We start from the raw sequence: 24,222 nt of genomic DNA, 5'->3' as shown, positions 1-24,222 counted from the left end.
TTTTTTCCACAGTTGATGCTGAAGTGCAAAGACAAGAAGTGGTACCAGTTCTAAAAGCAGGACAGAGGGCTGAGGCCGCCCTCAGCCTGCTGGGAGCTTTATGCCGCAACGGGACTTTCACTTAAAAAATGAAAGCATTCAAAGAGAGGCAATAGAGTGACTTTGTTTTTATGGCTTCTGGCTTGGCTACATGTACAGCACTGTCACACTGCTGAATGATGAGGACAGGCGAGTTCCTTGTCTAGACATGCAGCGACAAGGACAGTAAGAGGATGGCGGCATTTGAAGGTCTGAAGATTGAACTGGAAGTGTCTGTATGTGTGTGTGTGCGCGTGTGTGCGGTTTTCTGGACCTTACTGTGTAGATAATCAAAAATTAAGAAACCAACAAGAAATGCATGAAACAGCAATGGATGACTAAAAATATACAACTGCCATATTAAAAAGCAGCATGCTACTTTAACATGAGGTTCAAACATTTAAAAGAAAAAAAAAGTTTTATTTATGAAATAAGCCAACAACAAAAATTATGAAAAACTTTATATTTTTTGAGATATTAACAAAAAAATGATATATAAAAAGGGAAATGTATACCTGCATTGCTATTAAGCCAAAAGTTGCGTTACTTTCCCTTTTTTTAATTTTATTTTTTCTTAGTTGATTCTTTTATTCCTTAATCTCAGCTAATATTTACTTGACACACGATATATAATAAATGCACATAGTTAATGTTCTCTACACACACTTAGAAACCTGCTGAAACTTTGTTCTTACTCTGGGCTGCACACTGCAAATAAAATATAAATCAGTTGTATTAACACTTACTCTCAACAGTCTAATCACACGGATCTATTTCACTTTTCAGCTGCTGCAACTTACAAACCAGTGAAATAAGTATGAGGGATAGATCAATGGTGTCAAACAGATTAACGAGGTTGGTAGGGAGTGTACTGTGGACAGTGTGTTTATATCTATAATAAAACTTATATTCACGTGCCATAAAAAAAATGCGAAGGCTGAATCTTCTCACGGCAAACTAACAAGTAGTTACTATGCGGTAGTCTTCACAGGTTTCCTGTGGATCAGAACAGATGAGATGTGATACCTGAAGGTGGCCACAGTGGGCATTTATCGAAGTTAAATAAAAATTTGAAGGTGTATTTTTTTTTTTTTTTTAATTCTGAATTGTCATTAGATCTTTTGAGTCTACAGCTGCTTTCGTCAGAGTTTAGGTCGTGTGTGCAGGTGTGAGTGAGGCAGAAAGAGAAAGAGTGCCACAAATGTCAAACTGGACCCTTTCTCAGCCAAAGCAATCAAAAATGAATGACACCCTCCATCTCTCTCCACCTCACTCTTGTGGTTTGAGCATTTTCAGCGTAGAACCCGAGCAGTCCTCTTTCATAATGACAGACAATACTCGTTATGACTGTCACTGTCTTTGTGATGGGAACACGAAGAGGAGTTGGAATCACTCCCTTGTGAGTTGGTTTATCAGTAAATGGTTCAGGAGAAGTAACAGTATTTTTTTTTCCAGTGATGTTCAGATGTTGAGTAAGTTAAAAAAAAAATGTAAATGTACAAAACATTTGCAGCGATTTCAACTGAAGGCAAGTATGTTTTGTTTTGGTTTCTTTTCCTTTCAATATTGTTCTTGATGACTATGATATCCTTGTGCCGCAGTCCTATATTTGATGGTTATAGCCTCTTTACTGAAGGCTTTTGTATTTTAAAAACAACAAATGTTTCATGATACATGGTTGTGTATCATATTGTGATTGTGTTACGTGTCAGTGGGTAGCCACACGACAGGGAATAACAACATCAAGTGAGGAGGATATTTTGTACTTGTGTATTTGTCTGTATTTTGAACTGATCTGAAAACTCAAACAGGATAATTGGCATCCATCTCTCATGCACATTAGACCTTTATGCACATGAGCATCAACACACACGGTACGATGTAAGGCGCTTTGATCATGTCGGCATCACTCCCACATAAACATGCACAGCGGCACATACGTTCAAAGCCTAAAAAAAAAAAAAATAACAGACACAAGTGAATCTGCATTGCTAATCATTTTGCCTGCTTTCTGTCAGGCGGCTGAGACATTCCTAAGGCTTAAATGGCCTTCAGACCCATATTTTTACTGACTTCGCCTGAAATTCTAACACCAAGCCCACATGGATTTCAGAAATTACAAGACATGATTCAACGGGTGTCTTAAACACATGAAAATAATAATAATAATTATGCCGTTCTCTCTTATCTCTGTACCGTCAATGAGATTTGTGTAAGTGCAGTCTTTCGATGACAGAGAAAACAGAAAAAACAAACCAAAATACACTTAAAAAAAAAAATCTGACTTCTGCTGACAGGGTGTTTGTTAGTAGGTTTTTGGTTTATATGTTTTCAGTTTTTATATTAACTGTACAGTTCAATCTTGGGTGAAAGGTGAAACAAACAAAAAAAAAGATAAAATATATTCTTGGGATATTTTCTCGTATATGTTGTACCTGTTACTGCTGGTACTGTATCTGGTATTCTAGCTCTGTCTAAATCACAGGAACTATGTAGTTCTTCACACTGTAGTATGCTAAAGAGGCATTTATTTGGTTTTCTCAATGATGGCAGCAACGTTTGTCTTATTTAAATGGATTCTACACTTTTTGTTCTTCTTGGTATTATACTAGTGTAATAGAAATTACTTGACAAAAATTATCTGAAAACATGTTGATGCAAAAGCAAACTGAAATAAACATTGATTGATGTCACATTGAGAGCTCTTTCACTCGTCACTACCGAAAATCAGCTGCTTGAGTGCAACATGGAGTTTCCTGCTGAGTTTAGTTTTACCTTTGTTTGTTCTAGCCTTCATGTAGGCAACTATATTTTGACCACCGGGACCCAGAAAGTAAATCTCCTTCACACCAAACAGCCATGAAAGTGGATTAGGGTTGTATTATTTTGCAGTTCCCCCTTTTGCTATAACTTAAGCTTACAGTCGAAGAATGATCTCACACAAAAATGCAGTTATTTGAATGTGAAAATCACTTGTACTTTCTCCATTTCACAATCCTTTAAATCTTCCAAAAATTACTTTAGGCCCCTCTGGTAAATTAAAAGCCACCTGCCAGATGAGTGTTATAGCACAAGAAGGACTCAAGTTTATCTGTGGTCAGAAATAGTTAATGGCATCCGCAGATGTAAATGTTTCCAAATCCCTGCTATTCTGTGATGGAATGCAATTGTTACTTTACCAATGTACTATATTTATATAGAAATTTAAATTAATTTTTACTTGACTGTCTCAATTCATAGGTTTTGAACAATAACACAATTATTGTATTTTTGCCTCTCACCACCACAGTGAATTTAATCAATCAAGATGTGATTGAAGTGCAGACTCCACTGCACTTCACAGTGCAAATGGATAATAACTCAAGCATACTGCAAATCAACCCAAGAGTTTCTCAAGGCAAAGAAATTGGATATTCTTCAACGGCCAAGACAGTCACCTGATTGCAACCCAACAGAACATGCTTCCTCCATGTTTTTCCTGAAGACAAAACTGAAGGCAGAGACCTGCAAACATGCAGCAACGTAAGGTGGTTTGACCAATTATTTTTGAGACTCTGAAAATGGGGGAGTATTGACTGTCGAGGCTTTACTTCTAAACAGTTAATATAATAGTTCTGTAAAATCCCTTGAATTAAAGCTGAAAGTTTGTTCTTATGGTCTCATGTGACAGTCTTTATATACTTTTGTATTCTTATTCACTGTTATTTTAACTGCTTGTCTGTCTGGTAACAGTCTTTAGGTTTCAGTAGGGATGCATGCATAGATTGGCATACCTTTTGTGAGCCATACCTGACAATTTTAGCAATTTGATACACACACTAAATCTCTTCACACTATATTTTCTCCTGTGCAAAACTGAAAAAAGAAAAAAAAAAAGATAGAGTCAAAACCTATTTCTGAGTATATAGTACCACCTCTTTTTCTTTGTGGTGTTTTGATTTTATTAACCAAAGATTGTAAAACTTGTAACGTTTTGGTAACTTGTAAATTGCACTGATGGGGATAGCATTAGAGAGACTAACCTTTTTTTGACTATAATAATTCATATGCATTGGGTTTAAAGCCAGACTTCAGATAACTATATGTCCTGCAGAACCAGTCAAAATGTGGAATATTGTCCCAAGATGTGGGAGAAGAGGACAAGGAATAAAAATGCTATGCAGTCCCACTTAAGGAGGGACATCTGGTTACCCTAGCGCCAACTGTACTCGTATTATTAAAGACGTTTTTTTAATTGCAACTTTTACTGTAATAAATATAAGTGGGCACATCTTCATCTATCACTGTAAACAGTGATGAGGCAAAGTTTTGATTTCATTTAACAATACCGTTTCCAAACAGTTTTCGATTTTCCTCAGCTACGCACCAGACTGTACCAAATGTTTAACTTCCGTGTTTCCGTCCAATCATATTTACATCTGGGGACGTAAAAGTGTCTTAGCCAATCGAGAGCAGATTGGTTGAAGCAACAACCAATCGCGCGGTGTTATCCCGCCCACTTCATTCAGCTGATTGTTTACTCGACTGTACAAGAATTTTTTTAATGTAGCTACCGGCAAGCTAGGTACGTTTAACTGTTACAAAACAGCCAAATCATGCGCTTATTTAACCAGATGTAAAATGTTGGCAGTGCCTTTTCTGAGTCATGTAATTCCAAATGTAAACGAAGAAAACCGAGGAACCAAAACGTTGTACACAGACTTGTGTCCGTCTTCTCAGTTTTAGTCTTCAAAGAACAATGGAAAGTCTGGCCGGCAGAACTTGAGTGAAGGGAAGACTTTAAACGAGTGTCGAGTCTGCACATTGGTCGTTATGTCTCTTCGACTTTCTCGGAGTTGCTTCTGCCCTTCTGTCTGATTGTGTTCAGACATGAACTGCAAGGGGCTCAGGCAGGCTCGGCACCCAGTGCTGCAAAAAACTTTAGTATGGGGACCTGGACTAGAGGCAAACATTGTCCTTCCAGCTCGATTTTCTACATACAGGCGGTGGATAGCTCGGGAAAAAAGTAAGTATCTTAGGCCTTATATATAACCTGCATTATTTTATTGCTCTTCCCCTCATTTCTTTATATTTTGCTCGGAAAATGTGAAATAGGTGCAGAGATGTATTGGAGCATGTGCAACCATATAAACAGTACAAAAGACAAAAAACAGAATTTGTACAGTTTCAACAAGCTTGAAGTCAATATTGGTACGGCCGCTTTTATTCTTCAACAGAAACCTGAACTCTCATAGGCAGCTTTCTTTTCATTTCTTTAAGTAGTCTTCAGGAATAATTCTCCAGGCTTCTTGAAAGACATTCAAAACTTTTCTTTGGATGTTGGCTGCCTTTTGTTCTGTTCTCTGTCAAGATGATCCCACACTACTTCAGTAATGTTGAGGTCCGGGCTCTGCAGAGGCCAGTCCATGACAGATGGTGCTCCATTGTGTGTTTTTTCTATCCAGGTATGCATTACTGCATTGGCAGTGTATTTGGGATCATTGTCATGCTGAAAAATGAAGCCATTGACAATCAGATGCTTTCCAGATGGTACTGCACAGTGGATCAAAATCTGACCGTACTTTTCTGCATTCACAAGTTCATCACTTCTAACACGATCCCCAACACCACAGGTGAAATGCAGCCACAAACCATGATAGAGCCTCCACCGTGTTTTACAGTTGCTGCAGCCACTCAATGTTATACCTCTCTCCTGACCCCCTCTGTACATACTGACAACAATTTGAACAAACAATTTAAAATTTAGTGTCATCGCCCCATAAGCCCTGTTGCCACTGATTCTTTTGTTTGTTTTCAATCCAGTTCTTATGTTATTGGCATACTTCAGCTGTTTCTGCTTCCTTTAATTCCAGAAGAATGGCTTCTTGAGAGCCACCTTTCCACTGAGACCTTTCTTTCACTTCAGTGAACAGTGGATGGATGAACTGTAGGGCTAGATGCATCTCTCAAGTCATGTGTCAGATCTTTGCCCCTCATTTTTTTAAAGACATGACTATCAGCTACTTTCAGTTTTTTAGGCCTGCCACTTCTTCTTTTGTCCCCCACTTGTTCAGTTTCCTCACATTTTTAAGGACACACTGCACACCATGCTGAGATATACCAAGTTTTCGGCTAATAGCTCCTTTTGAAATCACCTTTTGGGAATATTATTTTATGTCTGTCAGACTGTGCTAGTTTTGACATTTTCATAGATTTAACCATAGAAATGACAACAAATGATGTGTTTTTGTGACAGGCTGCTAGTAACAAAGTGCCTGAAGATACAGTTTAAAATTGGCTGTTTGCTAAGTTGTCTTTCAAAGACCTTCAGAAAGCCCGGAGAGCTATTGCTCAAGACCAGTTCAAAACATTACAAGAAAACTCTGGCTCTTGGAAGCAAAATATGAAAAAAAAAAAATGAGGAGTGACTCAAGACTTCTGCCTAGTACTGTAAGAATGCTGATGTTAACTGTAAAAATGTTTACAGTGTTGAAGATTAGTCAGAAAATTTGTCAGAATTCTCCTGAACTGGAAGTTATTGTCATGTGTATTTTTTACTTTGTACTTCAAAATATTAACAGACAGAAACATCATTCTGTTTAGCTGAAGCCAAAAGACTGCAATAACTACAAATAAAGGACACCATATTAAATCTATCCACCACATTGTGGGTGTTGTTAAAGCTGAAATTTTGAACTGATCGGCACTGTGAGAGCAGACATAAAAGTTTGCGCCACAGGCAGAAGATGTTAGACAGTCTCCGATGACCTTTTTCATCAATTAGTTGAATGGGCTTATCAAAGGTAACCTACTCTCTGTCACTTTCACACATTAGTTGGTTCTATTCCATTCATGCCTGCTACAATAAACTCCATTACTCCACTGTCAGCTGTTACAGAAGAGACACACTAACAGCATGTTAGTGCAAAAAGTTGCATGAAATCATACCAGCAACAAACTTTTCTTTTTTTTTTATTACCTCCGCCAAGGAGGTTATGTTTCGGTCGTGTTGGTTTGTTTGTTTGTCTGTCTGTTTGTATGTCAGCAGGATTAGTCCAAATTTCGATGAAATCTTGTGGAGTGGTTGGAAATGACAAGAGGAAGAAGTGATTAAATTTGGCGGTGATCTGGATCACGATCTGTATCCAAGAATTTTTTTTTAAGGATTCTTCACTATGCGGGATAGGGGGTTATTGTTGTCTGGGAAAGATGAAAGATTATTTCACAGTATTAGATACACGTATTACAGCGTCAGTGACCCTATGGCCTTGCGGAGGTTTGGGCTCTCTGAGTGCTTCTAGTTTTTTTTGTTTTGTTTTTTTGCAGAAGTTGTTAGATTCAGTGACGATGCAAGTTGTCAGACACAGAGAGAGTACAGATTATGTGATAGTGCTGAAATAACCCATATAGATGACCTTTCCCTTAGATAAGGCCTGACCTGACCTTAACCATTAACTGGCAAAGGCTAATGCAAATGTTTATAGATGGTAAGCATTGGCATTTATCTCATATTTGTTGTTACACCAAAGACATTGTAAGATTATAGATAGTGTCCAACTCCCTTCAGCAACAGTAGATTACATTATCGTATTCTCCACCCGCACAGTTTAACAGCATCACCTGGTGAGAAGATCTTTGAAGTAAAGATTGTGTCTTCAGTGGAGCAGTTCACCAGGATTTGGATCCAGGTCTTGGATCGTCGGGATGGGTCATTCCTGGTTCGCTACCGAATGTATGCCACCTATTCAGAGCTTCACATCCACGTTTTGCTGGAGAGTGAGCATGTTGCCAAGTCACCGTTTGTTCTCAAAGGTAGAACGCAATTCATGCTGCCCTCAAAATTGCATTTTGATTGAGAACACAGTGAAGCTCTGCTGTTTATTATGATAAATGACATGTCATGAACTTGTTTCCTACTTATTCTGTAATCCTGAATCTTCACCTGCTGCCTTTTCTGGATCCAGTAACTGATAAATATTTGTATGAAAATGAAAAAGAAGGATCCTAATGGGTTTATTTTCTTCTCTCCAGGCACAGTCTATCATGAGGGATGTTACTGTCCCCAAGAAAGTGGCTCTGTATGGGAGGCCCCCATGCACTGTCCTCAGTCCTTCCCGCAGATAGAGAGGGACCTGGCTCTTTATCCTAGTGTTGACCCAGATCGCAATGCACAGGAGGTCCCACAGCGCTTTGGACAGCGCCAGAGCCTGTGCCACTACACTGTCAAAGACAACAAGGTAATTTCCACTGGGGAAATCAGAAGAAGTAAGCAGTAACATAGTTTATTTTTTCTTATCTTTGATTTTAGATAGCTTAGCACTCACAATAAAGCCTTAATTACACTTACAGTAATGTAGCACATTGAAGATTGGAGAGATTGGTGAGATTGTAAATGACAGCAAGAGCAGTTTATATAAAGTTTATATAAAGTAGACAAATAACATGAGAATGTTTGTTTTATTTTGGGGTGTACAGTATTTCTTTTAGTAGACAGGAGGCCCATTGTGGGGTAGGTTGCATGCATAAGCTATTTAACAATAATGCATGACAGTGGAATGGAGTTGATCAGTGAGATCCTTTAAGCTGATTTCCATTTATTTTGTCATCTCCTTGTTTTTGTGTTGTAGATGTATTCAGCACCAACATCCACTGATTCCTTTAAGTGTTTATGTTGGGGTTGTTTTACCCCATAATGACCGTGAGAGTTTGTTTTCAGACAGAAGTCCCTGGGCCTCTTTAGTCATGCCAGCTTTTCTCTCTCCATGTAATATCCTTCTCTCTTTGCATGCTTTTTTTGACAATAACATACAAGTCTTTCACAAAAAAATTCTCATTTAAATTCCATCACAACCACAGGTTGGTATAGAAGTAAAGATATGAAGGGTAGTGTTTCTTCTTTCTGAATAGTAATTGGGGCCAGGCAAAAATGTAAAGTCACTCACGAGACTCTGAAGCTATGCTACACACCTGTGAGAGCAGTGGGTCAGCCAGGTGTTCGTGAGTGCATTCTTAAACTCCCACTGTGTACTTCAGCCTAGGTTTTCTGTAATAGTGATATGTCTAAAACCCTGCTTACACAGTGCTACAGTTACATGAGAATATTCAGGAACTTGATCAGTTCCTTCCAGAAGTACAGGATGTCAGTGGTAAAGTGAAATCTGATGTTTTTACTGCTGCAGGCTTTTAAATCAGAGGTCAAAACACAGTGCTGGGACAAACCGAAAGACTGACTTTCAGCTTTTATTTCACGCTGTTTGACGCAAATGCACTGTTTTACAGAGAGCTGTGTCAGTGTTGGGTTCCCTTTATTCAGAAGGAAATGTTTCACTAATGAGCTGTCTTTCATTACACTTTTGGTTTTCTGTTGCTTTGTTAAAGGTTCATTTGGCTCCTATCTGTCCATAAAATGATTTAAAAAACAAAACAAAAAAACTCTGCCTTGTCTTTGTATTTTTTATTGAATTCAATGCATGCTGTGGATTCTGATACATCCACACATGAACTCTGATAATTGCGCTTCTCACTTGATGTTCATCTTTTTATTTCATATCTGAACACCTTAAATTAATGGGAAAAAGATGAAAAATTGATCTCTTCTATTGTTTCCACTCTTTTGGAAAGCACTGCGCATTACATTTTCAGGCATGCTGAATTGGTCGCACTATATAATCTTCTGCCACAAATGTTAGCCGTTTATTTATTTGTGTATCACTGCAGTAGGTAATATTGCACTGACAGCAAACTGTCCTTTATTCCACCTGAGTACAGGAAAGGCCGAGGCTATATTGTTTTGTAATATGGTTTTTGTTGTGTTTTTTCTAATGTTTTTCATTCTCTGTAGATCTATGTCAGAACATTTGGAGAACATGTTGGTTTTAGAATCTTTATGGATGCCATCCTCCTTTCTCTCACTAGAAAGGTACGCTGCTCTGTAATACTCTAACATTTGTTACCACATGAATAATGCATTTTACTCAGCCCTTGCTTTCAGGTGACTGGAAATAGATGGAATTTTATGGTGAATTTTGTCAAATTTATGTTTCATTTTGTATTGTCAAAGTAATCAGCACAGTCTCTTCCAATTTTGCACGGTATTGTTTTCCCAGTTCACAGCTGTGTTAAGGAGCATTATCTGCCTTTTTCTGCTGGGGTGTGTTGTGTTTTCAGGTGCGGCTCCCTGATATAGAGTTTTTTGTTAATCTGGGTGACTGGCCGTTGGAGAAGAGGCAACCCCCTGAGAAGATTCATCCCATCTTTTCCTGGTGTGGCTCTAATAATACCAGAGACATCCTCATGCCCACTTATGACCTGACAGAGTCTGTCCTTGAGACCATGGGGAGGTAAGGCTCTGTATGCATAACACAGTACAATTCTGAATTCAGCTAAAAGAGTCATGAACTATTACAGAAACTGCATATTACTACATTTCCACAGAATCTACCCCTGGAGATATCAAATGCTGCTCTTCAGTTACATGTCCATTGCCATTATAGAAGCATTTCAGCATGGTTTAAGCAGCAACAAAGTGTGACAGGGCTTATTGGTGTGTGACAATGAGAACAACAACAACAAAACAAAAACAGCTTCTTGTTACCACGAAACAATCATTACAAAAATGAAGTCCATAATTTTGACAGACGATGAGATTAATAACGTGACAAACTGTAGAAGATTTAACATTCAGCATCTTCTCTATCCGATGAACAGAGTTAGTCTGGACATGATGTCAGTTCAGGCCAACACGGGGCCGCTGTGGCCAGAGAAGAACGCCACAGCCTTCTGGAGGGGGCGCGACAGCCGGCAGGAGCGTCTGGAGCTGGTCAAGCTTTCGAGGGCTCACCCAGACATTATAGATGCTGCTTTTACCAATTTTTTCTTCTTTAAACATGATGAGAGTCTCTATGGGCCACTGGTCAAACATGTTTCATTTTTTGACTTTTTCAAGGTGAGAGTCTCTATGGGCCACTGGTCAAACATGTTTCATTTTTTGACTTTTTCAAGGTGAGATTATCTAGATTACATAAAACTGCTTAAGAAACCCAGTTAGATTTAAGACTTGCATAAGCTGATTGTACCCAGTCTTCATATCAGGCAAATAGCAGTGAACTAGAATAAACTAGTCTCTAACATACAGTCAAAAAGTCTGTTAATAATGTCATTTTTTTTTCTTTTCTATTTTTTCACCCACCACCAGTACAAGTACCAAATAAACATTGACGGCACCGTAGCAGCATATCGACTGCCTTACCTGTTGGCAGGAGACAGTGTGGTCTTAAAGCAGGATTCTGGCTACTATGAGCATTTCTACAATGAGCTTCGACCATGGGAGCACTACATCCCTATAAGAGCAGACCTGGCAGACCTCCTGGAAAAGATCCAGTGGGCCCGTGACCACGATGAAGAGGTGATGATGACAATATGTGACTGAATTCTTGTTTGTTTCAAGTGCTGGAATTATGGAGTAATTTTCTGTTTTTGCTATGATTCTTGCTTTCTTTCAGGCAAAGAAAATTGCTCTTGCAGGTCAGCAGTTTGCCCGCAGGTCATCTTATGGGAGACAGCATATTTTGTTACTACTACATACTTTTCAAGGTAACAGGTTTACAGTTGCAGAGTTTATATAACTGAAATATTACTGTACATCAAAAATGTAATTGGGCATATTACAATTAGAAAGTATTATGACTACTCATAGAGTCTTACTGGGCTTAAATTGTATTAACACTGAATTAGAAGGTTCATTTTAACCACTATAAATTATAAGTGTTCTTATGAGATAATTGCAGTTTGCCCACATGTCATATTTATTTGTGTGAGCTCAATGTTCTCCTTGTAGGAGTATGCCAAACTCCAGGCCACAGAGCCAAAGATTCGTAAGGGTATGGAACTTGTAGAGCAGCCCACTGATGACCTGTTTCCATGTTTCTTGCCACAGAACACGGGTAAGGGACACCAAAATATTTCCTTTGTGTCAAACTGCACCTGCATTTTGTTCTTGCGCTATAATTAGCTTTGTGAAAAATCACAGGTGAGTTTGTCTTTGTCAGAGCCACAAGATCTCTGTATAACAAGCCTGTATGGTTACATTAAAATAGGAAATCCTTTAACAAGAGAGCCACAGAATAATGTTCACTGCTGCTCAGTAATGGTGACCAACATGAGCAGTATTAACTAACACCTTATACACAAGCAGATAAATGTAATTCATCCATGTTAAAATGTCTTCAGTGTTAAAAAAACTTTATTTTTTTCTTTTGGGTTTAATAGACCTTTGATAAAATGAGTTTTTTTCAGATATCGTGGCTTTAATAATACCTGCCAACTACATAGTTGAGAAGGTAATGCAGGCAAGTGCTTCACAGTAAGTAAATCTGTGACAGAATAGACAGTTATGTCCTAATTATGGCACTCTAATTTAATTTTATTTGCTGGAGGAATAAAAGTAAAAACGTTAAACATTGGAAGAGTTTATTATCCTACAGTCTGTGGCGCCCTCTGGTGTGCATGAGGCACCACTGCAACTACCTGAATGCTGATTAGGAGACACAATTTAGAGACTGAAAGTTTAGACTACAGTGTTCTTCTAACATGATTTTAACGTGAGTATTTTATATTTTTTTCTTCAGGCAAAAGATGAGCTGTGATTGGCCTGTCCCCCATTTACAGAAGAGTTTTTCATATCTGATCAAATATTTTTTTCAAAGTGTCAATAAATTGTGTGACTATGGTATCAGTATCTCATTCTATTTTTTAATAAATGCTTTATTGTATGTTGGAAGTGGTGGGGTTTTTTTTTCTGTGATCTTTTTGTGTTACATGCTGATATCAGAGCATTTACTTATATGCAAAAACTAATTTCACCTTTACTCTCAGACAGCAGGTGGGTAGCACTGTTGCCTCACAAGCTTGAAGATCTGGGTTCAAATCTGCCTTGGCCCAGGCCTTTCTGTGCTTGCGTGGGTTTTTATCCAGGTACTCTGGTTTCTTCCCACACTTCCCACAAAGACAGGTTAGGTTAATTGGTAATTCTAAATTGCCCACAGGTGTGAGTGTGAATGGTACAGGGTGCCTCTCGCCCTATGACAGCTGGGATGGGCTCCAGTGACCCTGAACAGAGAATGGATGGATGGACCTTCACACTTTGTTATATGGTCAGATTTGAACCACAAAGCAATGAGGCATTGTTATTGAGCCCAGGATTCGCCTCCACCCACAAAGTAATATTTTTGTTGTAATACCCATTCTGACCTTTATAGGTGTAGGCCCCTCACATATTGACTATATTTAGTCAAAGTCAAAGCAAACTTTACTGTCATCTCTGACATATGAGTATACAAATAGAAAAGACTGCGATGTTCCTGGTGCACAGTGTACACACAGTGCAGATAAAGCAAGACATTGTGCTCCAAAATGGATAACAGTACAAATACAAAATACTAAATAAACTATAATATCTTATTTCTTCATTACAGAGTATGGAATGGTATTTGAATTGACCTTTTTGTATGTACAGTACCATGCAAGATCTATATTATGTGTGCTATGCAGTTGCTGATGTGCAGTGTGCTTAAACATGCAATACAGAAGTTTAACCTGATTATAGAGTGCAGTGTCTAAACTTACTGAAATATGACAGGTGCAGTGTGCATTCTTACTGGAATTCAGTGTGTGACTTCCAGTACATGTCTGTTGGATAAAGATTTTTTTTTTAAGTAAATAAAATGAAACAAACATTCTGGAAACAACTGTAAGTAAACAATTTTAAACTGGAAAAATTTAAACCACTCCCCTGAAAAGGATCAGCAAACGAGAATGGATGGATGGTACTTAATAGCTTAGTGTGTGAATTTTTTTTTTTTTTTTAACTGGTATTACTTTGACAAAGGTGTAATGACCACGCCTCACCGCTAGGTGTCACTAATAGGTAGTCAAGTTCTTTGTGTTTCAGAGAAGAAGCTGCTTCTGATGGAGAAGTTTGTCGAGGTAAATATAAACAAAAAATAGATAAAAATTAACGATTGATTAGATTAGCGTTAACTGTAGCTCGAGCCAGAATAGGTGAGTGTTTAAAGGCGAGGGGCATAGAGCCTCATACATTACCTGAATGTCCGCGCTGAAACTAATAGTCCCATATAGAGGGCAGCTAATTTGTTGGCTAGATTATCAATAGTTTGCTTTACACTTATTTAGTTGTATATAGTAAGAGTAAGAATTACCTTATATAGATTTGTAAACGCTGGTTTGTCCGAGCTTTCTCGCTGTAAGGAAAATGTTTAATCAGCATTCGCTGATGTGCACATGGTGATCACCGACTTTCAGGAGGCGGTGAAGGTGCCGTTTGGTACAAAATCTTTAGATGCTGCCTTGTGTGGCCCTGCCGACGTAAAAGATGTTCACACAGCCGTGATACTCACGCATGGTGCCGGGGGAGACATGAACTTCAAACATCTGGTTTCTCTGGCTCACAAGCTGGCATCAAACGGTTTCCTCTGCCTCCGCTTTACATGCAAAGGTTTGAACTTGGCTTACAGGGTGAAGGCATACAGTGCTGTGTGGGTAAGTGTTTAAACTCAAAGAAAAATCACTCGCATTTTTAGACCCACAATATACGGTTTTTGTACTACTGTGTCATTATAATGTAACACTAACATGTTGTTTAACGTAGGACTACCTGAAATCACTACAGAAGTTTACAATAACACACACATTTTTTGGAGGTAAGACAAAAATGGTAGATTTTGATGTAAACTATCCTTAAAATAAACATTATATTCCATTTTTTTCTTATCAAATTTGACAAGAATGGAAAAAAAAAAAATCTGCTACAGTGAAGATTCCTGTTTTATTTTCCTTTTCTCATTTGATCTGCTGTGATGTATGGAATGGAGACGGTGGCACTGACAGAAAGACAGGAGGCCAAGCTGGAGGTGGCAGAGTTGAATATGTTAAGATTTTGATTGGGAGTGACCAAAATGGACAGGAATAGAAACAAGTATAGCTCAGGGTGAGCAGTTTGGAGACAAAGTTAGAAAGGCAAGGTTAAGGTGGTTAGGACATGTGCATAGGAGGTGAATATATTGGACAACAGATTGAATATGGAGCTGCCAGGCAGGAGGAAAAGAAGATTACCTCAGAGAAGATTCATGGATGTAGTGAATGAGGACATGCAGAGGGTTGGTGGATACTAGAGATAGGGTGAGATGGAGGCAGAAGATCCGCTGTGACGACCCCTGAAGGGAGCAGCCAAAAGAAAAAGACAACTTCTTTTTCCCCTCATTGGCTCTGATGTTCCTCTTTCACTTGATTGAAAAGCCTGTCACATATTATTTAAATATTGCACTACTCACACTCACCTCTACACAGGGCAGCAACAATAAGTAAGCAGGGCTTGTGTGGGTTTTTTTCCCCCATGTTCATTCCCAACTGCCTTTAATTTCTAGTTAAAAAATAAACCTTTTAACAAAGAAGCATAATTTGATGGCATTATTCCTTTATGCATTCTCACCAGATGCCCATAGTGATACGACATCTTTACCTCTAAACCTTGTAATTACCATATATGTTTAAAATAAAGACTGGAGCATACAATACAGTACTGTAGTGTTTATTGAATGGGAATCCTTGAACACTGTGACTGTCTACAGGCAGGTCAATGGGATGTCGTTCTGCTGTAGCTTTAGCTAGGCGACTAAGTGAAGAATCCAAGGACGCAGTGGAGGGTGTGATGTGCTTGTCTTTCCCCCTGCACCCACCAGGGCAGACACACGCCCATCGCCAACGGAGTGAAGATCTCAGGATGCTGCCAGAGCACATGCGTGTGCTGTTTGTGTCAGGGACTGAAGACGACATGTGTGACAGGGTGAGGGAAATTAAGAGAAAGTGTACACAATGTATCCTAAATCTGCATGTGCTTATGGGATTTATCCTTACTGTTTTTACATGTCTTTCATTGTTGTGTAGTGCAGAGTTCACTAATATTATTGTTCTATTATTTTGCATGAAATTAATCTAATGTAATCTATGTAACATGTGGCAGTTTATTGCTTTCCTGTCCCTTCGCATGCGATTTCTAACTTTTTCTTTGAATGTCATGTGCCACAGTATTCATTTTGCTTTCCGTCTTTGCTCAGGTCTATTTTGACAGGATGGTAAAAGAAATGAAAGCTCAAGTTGAGATTTTCTGGCTCCAAGGAGGCAGCCATGGACTGACAGTGAAAGGAAGGTCTGAGGTTTCTGTGATGGATGAAGTTAACTTAAAAGTCATCTCTTGGATCAGTAATCAGGCAGCACTGGCTACTTAATGTCATCTTGTTTTAATGTATTTCTTTTATTCCAATAAAAGTTGTTATTATATCACAATGGGAGTCTGTGTGCTGTGTAAATACATGAGCTTTTTCTCTGCGCATATTGAAAAATTAGTATGTGGCAAATCTTTGAAATGTTCATCTTATTTTGCATCATCCAAATTAATGGAAATTGATAGGCTCAAGAAAACCAGACTATAGAGACATTTTTTTATCCCAATACTTACCTCACAATATTCCACTGAAAACATAATTCATTACAGTTTTAAAGTATTTTTCTGCTGCACAGCCCACCCCCCCTCTCAAAACTTTAAAAAAGAAGATTTTGACCTCAATGCATTATGTAAGAACAATCCTGGTTTATGAGCCATAAAAGGCCACTCAGATGCCACCTGTGCCCCAAAGGAGGAGAAAAACATTTGGCAGTGCCGCTTTCAGTCTTTATGCTCCAAATGGCTGGAATAGCCTTCCACTTATGAGAGGAGGTGGAAATATATTATGAAATATAAGCTGAAAAAAAAAGTCTGGCTTTCATGCATTATGTTTTAATTGTAGTGAGCTTTAATATTTGTCCATTTTTACTATTTCTTTATATATCATTCTGTTTTATCAACCTTCTTATATTTATTCTGATTAACATTTTACAGTTTTATGAAAATTACGCTATTTTGAGTGATGCTTGGTAGTTATAATTGTATTTTTTTTATTCAGTTATTATTACAGCTACTATTCTATTTTACCAGAGCAGTAAGCAAAGGCTGTTGTGGTCCCTTTAACATAGACGATGACGTTTACATGTGCTTGTATGCCATTGGCTGTGTGACTTCCGCATCGTATTTGTTTTTTTTGGGCAGACACAAGCATGGCAGGAGAACCGTGGAACAAGATAAACATTCCCTTTCCGAGTGCTGTCTCCAGTGTTCGTGTACATATCACCACAGAAACAGGTACGATCACCAGTTTGCGGTAATGAGATGATTATTTTTGGCTTGCTACGAGGTATTTTTTTGTTTGTTTGAATATGTGTGAGATAACGCGTAGAAGTACGTCGCTCGCAACCCACGTGGGAGTGCAAGGGCTTACCTTCATGTGGATGTGAAGTGATGACGGTTATGTTGGGTGCTATTTGTGTTTTGCAGCTACAAATGTTGAAACACTGATGACTGAAAATGAAAAGGTCCTGAAGCTAATCCGCAGTGAGATCCTTCAAACGGAGATACGAGTTTTGTACGAGCTGCTGTACAACCTGAACAACAGCTCCAAAGGCAACAAGACGTTCAAGGGATTGAAGCAGGTGAGAGCTGTAGTAAAAGCCACCAGGGCAAACTTTAAACTCTGGTTTGATTAACTCTGAGATGGGAAACTCTGGGTTACAAGATACAGTGAAAACTCCAACTTTCTTAATTCTGAGATGAGGGGTTTTGTACCAGAAAGGGAGCTAACTTAAACTCCGAGTCACTTAAAAGGGTTCCAGCAATGTGGACCTAACCAACCGACTGACTGACAGGATCTCTTCAACAAACTCTTTTCACTCCGCCTGTTGCACCTGTACCAGCTGTCTGAAACGACCATTTCCTCATTTATATAGTCAGTGTCTAAGCATGTGATTCATATAAGTTACAAACACTGTTAGTTTGTTGTTAGATTTAACACGAGAGCTTTATTAATCATCACTGTAAAGACATAGACGCTGATCACTGGACATCAAAGTCTGTAGGCTGCATCTTTGAGACACTGCAGACATTAAGGGAGCTGTCAGGTTATCAGCCAGTTCCTCTGCACTGAAACATTTACCACACATTACTGTAGTAATCTCTGTTTAAGTAAAATTAATCTGGATGAAGCTTAAACTCACAACACTGATCAATCATTTGCCTTGTTGTAATCGTCCCACACTGATGGAAAACATCACAGCTGCCATTGTGTTGGAGATGATGTAAATATTTGAGTGCATTTCAGGCTGAAATGACTGTAAGATTTTAAAATGGGACTAAGTGTAGTTTAAAGTGAGTTTTTCAATGCTGGCTGCAGAGGTCTGCTTGTATTCCCACCACATTTCACATTGAAATATATATGCACATCCATACTCTGTGGTGACCCCTTGGGAAATAAGGGAGCAGCCAAAAGTACCTCACTACACTAACATATATTGTTTCAGTTCAGAGGAACTGGCTGACAACCTAACAGCTTGCTGAATGTCCCCAGAGTCACAGCATTAGAACGCTGTCCATCTTAATTATTTATTTATTAGTGAGCTATAATACAGTGGTGTGAAAAAGTGTTTGCCCCCTGCCTCATTTCCTGTTTTTTTGCATGTTTGTCACACTTAAGTGTTTCGGAACATCAAACCAATTTAAACAATAGTCAAGGACAACACAAGTAAACACAAAATGCAAGTTCTAAATGAAGGTGTTTATTAGTAAAGGTGAAAAAAAAAATCCAAACCATCATGGCCCTGTGTGAAAAAGTGATTGCCCCCTAAACCTAATAACTGGTTGGGCCACCCTTAGCAGCAACAACTGCAACCAAGCATCTGCGATAACTTGCAATGAGGCTTTTACAGCGTTCTGGAGGAATTTTGGCCCACTCATCTTTGCAGAATTGTCCTAATTCAGTTACATTAGAGGGTTTTCGAGCATGAACGGCCTTTTTAAGGTCATACCACAACATCTCAATAGGATTCAGGTCAGGACTTTGGCTAGACCACTCCAAAGTCTTCATTTTGTTTTCTTCAGCCATTCAGTGGTGGACTTGCTGGTGTGTTTAGGATCATTGTCCTGCTGCAGAACCCAAGTACGTTTAAGCTTGAGAACACGAACAGATGGTCTGACATTCTCCCTCAGGATCTCTTGGTAGACAGCAGAATTCATAGTTCCATTTATCACAGCAAGTCTTCCAGGTCCTGACGCAGCAAAACAGCCCCAGACCATCACACTACCACCACCATATTTTACTGTTGGTATAATGTTCTTTTTCTAAAATGCAGTGTTCCTTTTACGCCAGATGTAATGGGACACACACCTTCCAAAGAGTTCCACTTTTGTCTCATCGGTCCACAGAATGTTGTCCCAAAAGTCTTGGGGATCATCAAGATGCGTTTTGGAAAAATTGAGACGAGCTTTAATGTTCTTTTTGCTCAGCAGTGGTTTTCTTCTTGGAACTCTGCCATGCAGGCCATTTTTGCTCAGTCTTTTTCTGATGGTGGAGGCATGAACACTGACCTTAACTGAGGCAAGTGAGGCCTGCAGTTCTTTGGACGTTGTTGTGGGGTCTTTTGTGACCTCTTGGATGAGTCGTCGCTGCGCCCTTGGGGTAATTTTGGGCGGCCGGCCACTCCTGGGAAGGTTCACCACTGTTCCATGGCTTCGCCATTTGTGGATAATGGCTCTCACTGTGGTTCGCTGGATTCCCAAAGCTTTGGAAATGGCTTTATAACCCTTTCCAGACTGCTAGATCCCAATTACTTTCTTTCTCAATTGCTCCTGAATTTCTTTGGATCTCTGATCATCAATTTCTCTCTGATCATCAATTTCTTTGATGTGTAGCGTTCAAGGATCTTCTGGTGGACCTTACTGTGTCAGGCAGCTCCTATTTAAGTGATGTCTTGATTGGGAACAGGTGTGGCAATAATCAGGCTTAGGTGTGGCTAGGGAAATTGAACTCAGGTGTGAAAAACCACAGTTATAGTATGTTTTAACAAGGGGGGGCAATCACTTTTTCATACAGGGCCATGATGGTTTGTATTTTTTTTCACCTTTACTAATAAACACCTTCATTTACAACTTGCATTTTTTGTTTACTTGTGTTGTCCTTGACTATTGTTTTAAATTGGTTTGATGTTCTGAAACACTTAAGTGTGACAAACATGCAAAAAAACAGGAAATGAGGCAGGGGGCAAACACTTTTTCACACCACTGTAAATCCCTGATATCTCCAGATTGTTGTCTTTGTCTTTACATTGACTGTAAAACTAACATCTAAACAGCAGTTTGTGTTTTAAAAATGTAAACTTAAGCAAAAATAATGTGCTTCGATTTGAACTGTATGTATGTGGAATGAAATTGTCAGACAGCTGCTTGAGATGTAGCAGTAGGGGACAGGTCATAGAGAAACAGATTGTAGTAGGAAGGCTTCCAGTATGCAGTGAGGTTCACAAAGTCTGTTACCTCCTCAAGTTGGCTCTCTTTCTGGAAAAGAAAACTCAGGTAGGAATCGTAACCTACAAATGTCCTACATGGTTTTTAATGTGTGCCTTTGGTTTCTTCTTTCATAGGTTGAACAGTGTGTGAACAGGCTGAAGAATATGAAAATTGATGTTGCTCTTCGGGAACTGGCAGATATCTGTCCAAATAGGATCCAGAGGTAGGTTTTTGGCTCAGTGTGAGGTGCTGTTTTCCATTTGATTTTTAACATGAAGTCTAGGCTTTGCTAGCATGAAGGGATGAGATTCAAGAACCAGTCCATCAGTTTTATCTGTATTTACTCAATGCTCGCATTGAAAATCTGTGTAGGCCCTCTGTTTTCCACACACTAAAATAATCAGGAATCAAAAAGGGAGTTGAATCAGGCCTATAAACAGAACTGATCATGAAATTGGCAGCAATAAAATCTTCTCAGGATCTAGCCCTACTTCCTTATGAAAGTTAAGATGGACATAATCAAGTTGAATAAAACATTCAAGCTGTGATATCCTGTGAGGATGTCAATAGAAGCTCCCTCCTGAAAAATGATTTATGATCAGTTGTTTAATGTTTTAAGTACAAGCTGCGGTGGACTTTGTGTCCATGTTTTTTTAGACAGCTGAGTATCAAGGATGGGGAGTGTGTCGTTCCCAGTCAGCCCATGCTGGAGTGGATCTGTCTCAAAGTGCTGGGGGCTGCTCAGCTGATGAGCTGCACGTTGAATCGATGCAGCAGAGCTTTCATGTATCCTTTTCAGAGATGACACAGTTCAAAACATTAAGCAATTGATTTCTCAAATGATTAACTTAAGTGAACGGATCTGGTGTGTTTGCTCAAGCGTGGATATCTTCATCTGAAATGAGTTTGACTTTCATGACCCTCTTGCTGTCCTGTCATGAGTTCCACCCTTAACAGATGTTTGTTTCAGACTCTCAAAGCAGCAGTTGAAGTGGGAGGAGTTTATTATCCTGAATGTGGTGACAACCAGCATGCTCAGTCGTCTGTGGTTAGAAAGTTTTCCCATGATCACATCTGCAAAAATATACACAGTTAGAGAGAGAGAGAGAGAACCTGTGGTGAACATTGCATCTTTTTAGCTTTGTGGCTCTAAATTTGCTGTAATTCAATTGCATTTAGCAATGGCTTCACTGGTCTAAGTGCACTTTATTTTGTGCTTAATCAGGGTGATTTTCCGTGGTATGCTGGTTGGCCTGGCCAGCCTGTACCAGCAGCTCCTGGAACTTCTCAAAGATGTAGCCCACGCCCAGCCCATGCCCTTCCTCACAGACTTCTCCCTGCCAGCTGATATTGCTCAGTTACTTGGTCCTTCCGATGCATATTTATTGTCTAAGCATCCAGCACATAGGAAAGACCGCCAAGACAAGAAGCAGAGAGCGAAGAAATTTTCAGTTAAAGTCAGGACCCAGGCGCAGAAAAGAAAAATTAAAGAGGACCTTGGCATTGCTGTTAAAAGAGGTATGCAGTCTTGAGTCTTATGTTGTTGTTTTTTTTTTTTTTTAAAGTAAACATGACCTGTGCTTCTTATATACTCCTCCACATCCCCACTTACCTTACTGATATCCACTTTCCTCCAGGCACTGGTCATGATGCAGACATTAGGCCTTTTTTCAAGCTTTTCAGGAATTTTACAGAGGTATGTGAGCAAATCATGTGTGTGTCTGTGTGTATATACATATATATATATATATATATATATATATATATATATATATATATATATATATATATATATATATATATATAAAAACTTTTTTTCCATGTTTCTAATATAATATTTAATTAAATGCTGCCACTTCTTGCTACCCAAGGGTCCATCTTTCCCAAAACAAATGCGAAAGGCTGACAGGAAAAAGAGGTTCCAGAAAAAAGTGAGAGAAGCTGCTTCTTTCACCCACATGGCGACCCATCTTGATGAGATGATTCTGTGGTGCAAATCTCAGAGGATGGGAAAGGAAAAACGCCTTTTAAACTTCTTGCGTGTAAAGTGCCAAAAGATGAAATGCCTAGAGACAGCAGGTTACAAGTAAGAGCAAATTTTTCATGAAATATTTTTACTTTAGCGTTCTGTGACACAGTAGCAGTTCTTATGTATTCTGTTCTGATCCTCAGTGTCCAGAGGAAGTTGCAAACTTTTAAAAAGGAAGTTTGCTGGGCTTCATCTCCACAAGGATCAGCGCCAAAGACCTTTCATTCACTTACCTCAAGGAGAAGAAGCGTTCACTTGAGAGCTCATGTTCAGACACGTAGCAGGCAGTTTATGTCTTCTACTGTTAGAACTGGTATAAAAAGAAGAGAGAAAGGGCCCAAGTTATCTGGACTTCGTGTGGATGACCAACAAAGCAAGTCTACAGAAGAGGCGACGCATCAAGCTACAGACTCTGATAGTCATGATGACATTGATGATATATTTGCCTCCGTAGGTTTGTGAGACTTGGGAGAAAGTACTCTGTACCACCGAGCTTGGTATGCAGTATTCAGCTTTGGCCTGTAAAAAGCTATCAAGTATGAGCCGTTACACATGTAAACAGTTGAATTCCCTAGACAAAAAATTTCCATGTTTTCATATTGGACAGGCTTTCAAGTGGATGAAATGTCCACTCACCAGCCACTTTATTGGGAACACTCCAACTGCTTGTTAATGCAAATATCTAATCAGCCAATTACATGGTAGCAACTCAATGCATTAAGGCATGTGGACATAGTTAAGATGATCTGCTGTAGTTCAAATTGAACATCAGAATGGGGAAGAACGGCAATTTAAGTGACTTTGAACGTACTTGATGGAACTGAAATGTAAGACTCTGACTACAGTACTTGTTATAGAATATTTAACATCTGTGAAAGTTTTTGATGAGCACCCAGACTGAAACATGTATTTATAGTTCAAAATATCAAAGGCATTCACTGCTTTTTGCTGAAGCATGCACCAAGTGAAGTAAGAGTTGTTCTCCTGTCTTAAGATCACATTGTGTAGCTTTGACTTTTCTTTTGCAAAAAAAAAAAAAGAGAGAAAATCAATTTGATAAAGTGGAAAATTCTGCAAATGTGCCAGTTTTTTTTAATCAGAATGAAAGGATTAACATTGAAGTCATACCCGTTACAAATGTGAAAGAGGCTTTTAAAATTTGGCGATACCCTTTGAGCAGCTTTACTAGTATCTTTGTCTTCCCCTGGTGGATTTGAAGATCAGTGCACTCAAAAATTCCAGGCTTGATCTTCGAGAATATGGAATGAATCTCTCAACCTTGATAAATGTAAGGCTCGTGGCAGATGCCGCCTGAGACAGCGGAGGTGTCAGCCTTCTCTAGAAATGAATTTGTGCTAAAGGAGTCTGAAGAGACGATACAAACACTCCTGCAGTGGCACCTCTTAGTAGACAGTGTGGACTCAGCCAGAGGCCTTCAGGCACAAGTGGCTCTCACCGAAACCATGCAGGTGTCTAGCAGTTGGCAGAGAACACAGTGCACCAAATTAGAACCTAAAGGGTTAGTTTTGCTACAGCCAATATTTTTTTCACCATTTTTTATTTTATTTTTATTATTATTATTATTATTATACTCTGCCAAACAAGACACAGTCCTCCCATCTGCACAAACACTGCAGCTTTTATTTCCCTCACAGATCTTGGCTGGGCTGGGTTATGGTCTCACATCAAGCTT

At 39.0% G+C, this 24,222-nt stretch overlaps 3 protein-coding genes across 4 annotated transcripts; all 3 read left to right on the top strand.

The window, feature by feature from the left end:
* The first annotated feature begins 4,579 nt into the window (after window positions 1-4,579).
* poglut2 (protein O-glucosyltransferase 2) lies at window positions 4,580-12,818 on the top strand. The gene is given in 12 exon segments (XM_030758121.1): window positions 4,580-5,044; window positions 5,047-5,083; window positions 7,664-7,869; window positions 8,089-8,294; window positions 9,899-9,976; window positions 10,225-10,397; window positions 10,765-11,002; window positions 11,252-11,461; window positions 11,559-11,597; window positions 11,599-11,649; window positions 11,894-11,999; window positions 12,684-12,818. Coding segments are annotated over 12 exon segments (1,452 nt in total). The 5' UTR covers window positions 4,580-4,947; the 3' UTR covers window positions 12,695-12,818.
* A 1,186-nt stretch (window positions 12,819-14,004) lies between these two features.
* tex30 (testis expressed 30) lies at window positions 14,005-16,416 on the top strand. Of its 2 annotated transcripts, none has more exons than XM_030758996.1 (4): window positions 14,005-14,613; window positions 14,723-14,774; window positions 15,813-15,916; window positions 16,188-16,416. In XM_030758996.1, exons 1-4 carry the CDS (start codon window positions 14,356-14,358, stop codon window positions 16,356-16,358), a joined length of 585 nt encoding a protein of 194 aa, XP_030614856.1. In that variant the 5' UTR covers window positions 14,005-14,355; the 3' UTR covers window positions 16,359-16,416. The 2 variants fall into 2 exon arrangements, with proteins under 2 accessions (XP_030614856.1, XP_030614855.1); XM_030758995.1 differs by having other exon boundaries at window positions 15,702-15,916.
* Window positions 14,012-24,084, top strand: rmp64 (ribonuclease MRP subunit p64). The gene is made up of 10 exons (XM_030758994.1): window positions 14,012-14,040; window positions 17,216-17,308; window positions 17,501-17,655; window positions 20,635-20,723; window positions 21,158-21,286; window positions 21,471-21,548; window positions 21,726-22,018; window positions 22,138-22,196; window positions 22,372-22,586; window positions 22,673-24,084. The coding sequence occupies exons 2-10, from the start codon at window positions 17,224-17,226 to the stop codon at window positions 22,989-22,991; spliced, it is 1,422 nt and encodes a 473-aa protein (XP_030614854.1). The 5' UTR covers window positions 14,012-14,040; window positions 17,216-17,223; the 3' UTR covers window positions 22,992-24,084.
* The last annotated feature ends 138 nt before the right edge of the window (window positions 24,085-24,222 follow it).

The sequence above is a fragment of the Archocentrus centrarchus genome, chromosome 21, assembly GCF_007364275.1.
Source record: "Archocentrus centrarchus isolate MPI-CPG fArcCen1 chromosome 21, fArcCen1, whole genome shotgun sequence".
Lineage (NCBI taxonomy): Eukaryota > Metazoa > Chordata > Actinopteri > Cichliformes > Cichlidae > Archocentrus > Archocentrus centrarchus.
This window is presented reverse-complemented; position numbering and strand designations above follow the sequence as displayed.

Excerpts from the sequence above, each read along its gene's own strand:
- tex30 (XM_030758995.1), top strand. The coding sequence starts at position 14,356 with ATGGTGATCACCGACTTTCAGGAGGCGGTGAAGGTGCCGTTTGGTACA. Across the intron at positions 14,775-15,701 it reads AACACACACATTTTTTGGAG|GCAGGTCAATGGGATGTCGT; the intron begins GTAAGACAAAAA and ends GACTGTCTACAG. Across the intron at positions 15,917-16,187 it reads AAGACGACATGTGTGACAGG|GTCTATTTTGACAGGATGGT; the intron begins GTGAGGGAAATT and ends GTCTTTGCTCAG.
- rmp64 (XM_030758994.1), top strand. The coding sequence starts at position 17,224 with ATGGCAGGAGAACCGTGGAACAAGATAAACATTCCCTTTCCGAGTGCT. Across the intron at positions 21,287-21,470 it reads CGATGCAGCAGAGCTTTCAT|ACTCTCAAAGCAGCAGTTGA; the intron begins GTATCCTTTTCA and ends TGTTTGTTTCAG. Across the intron at positions 22,019-22,137 it reads TGGCATTGCTGTTAAAAGAG|GCACTGGTCATGATGCAGAC; the intron begins GTATGCAGTCTT and ends ACTTTCCTCCAG.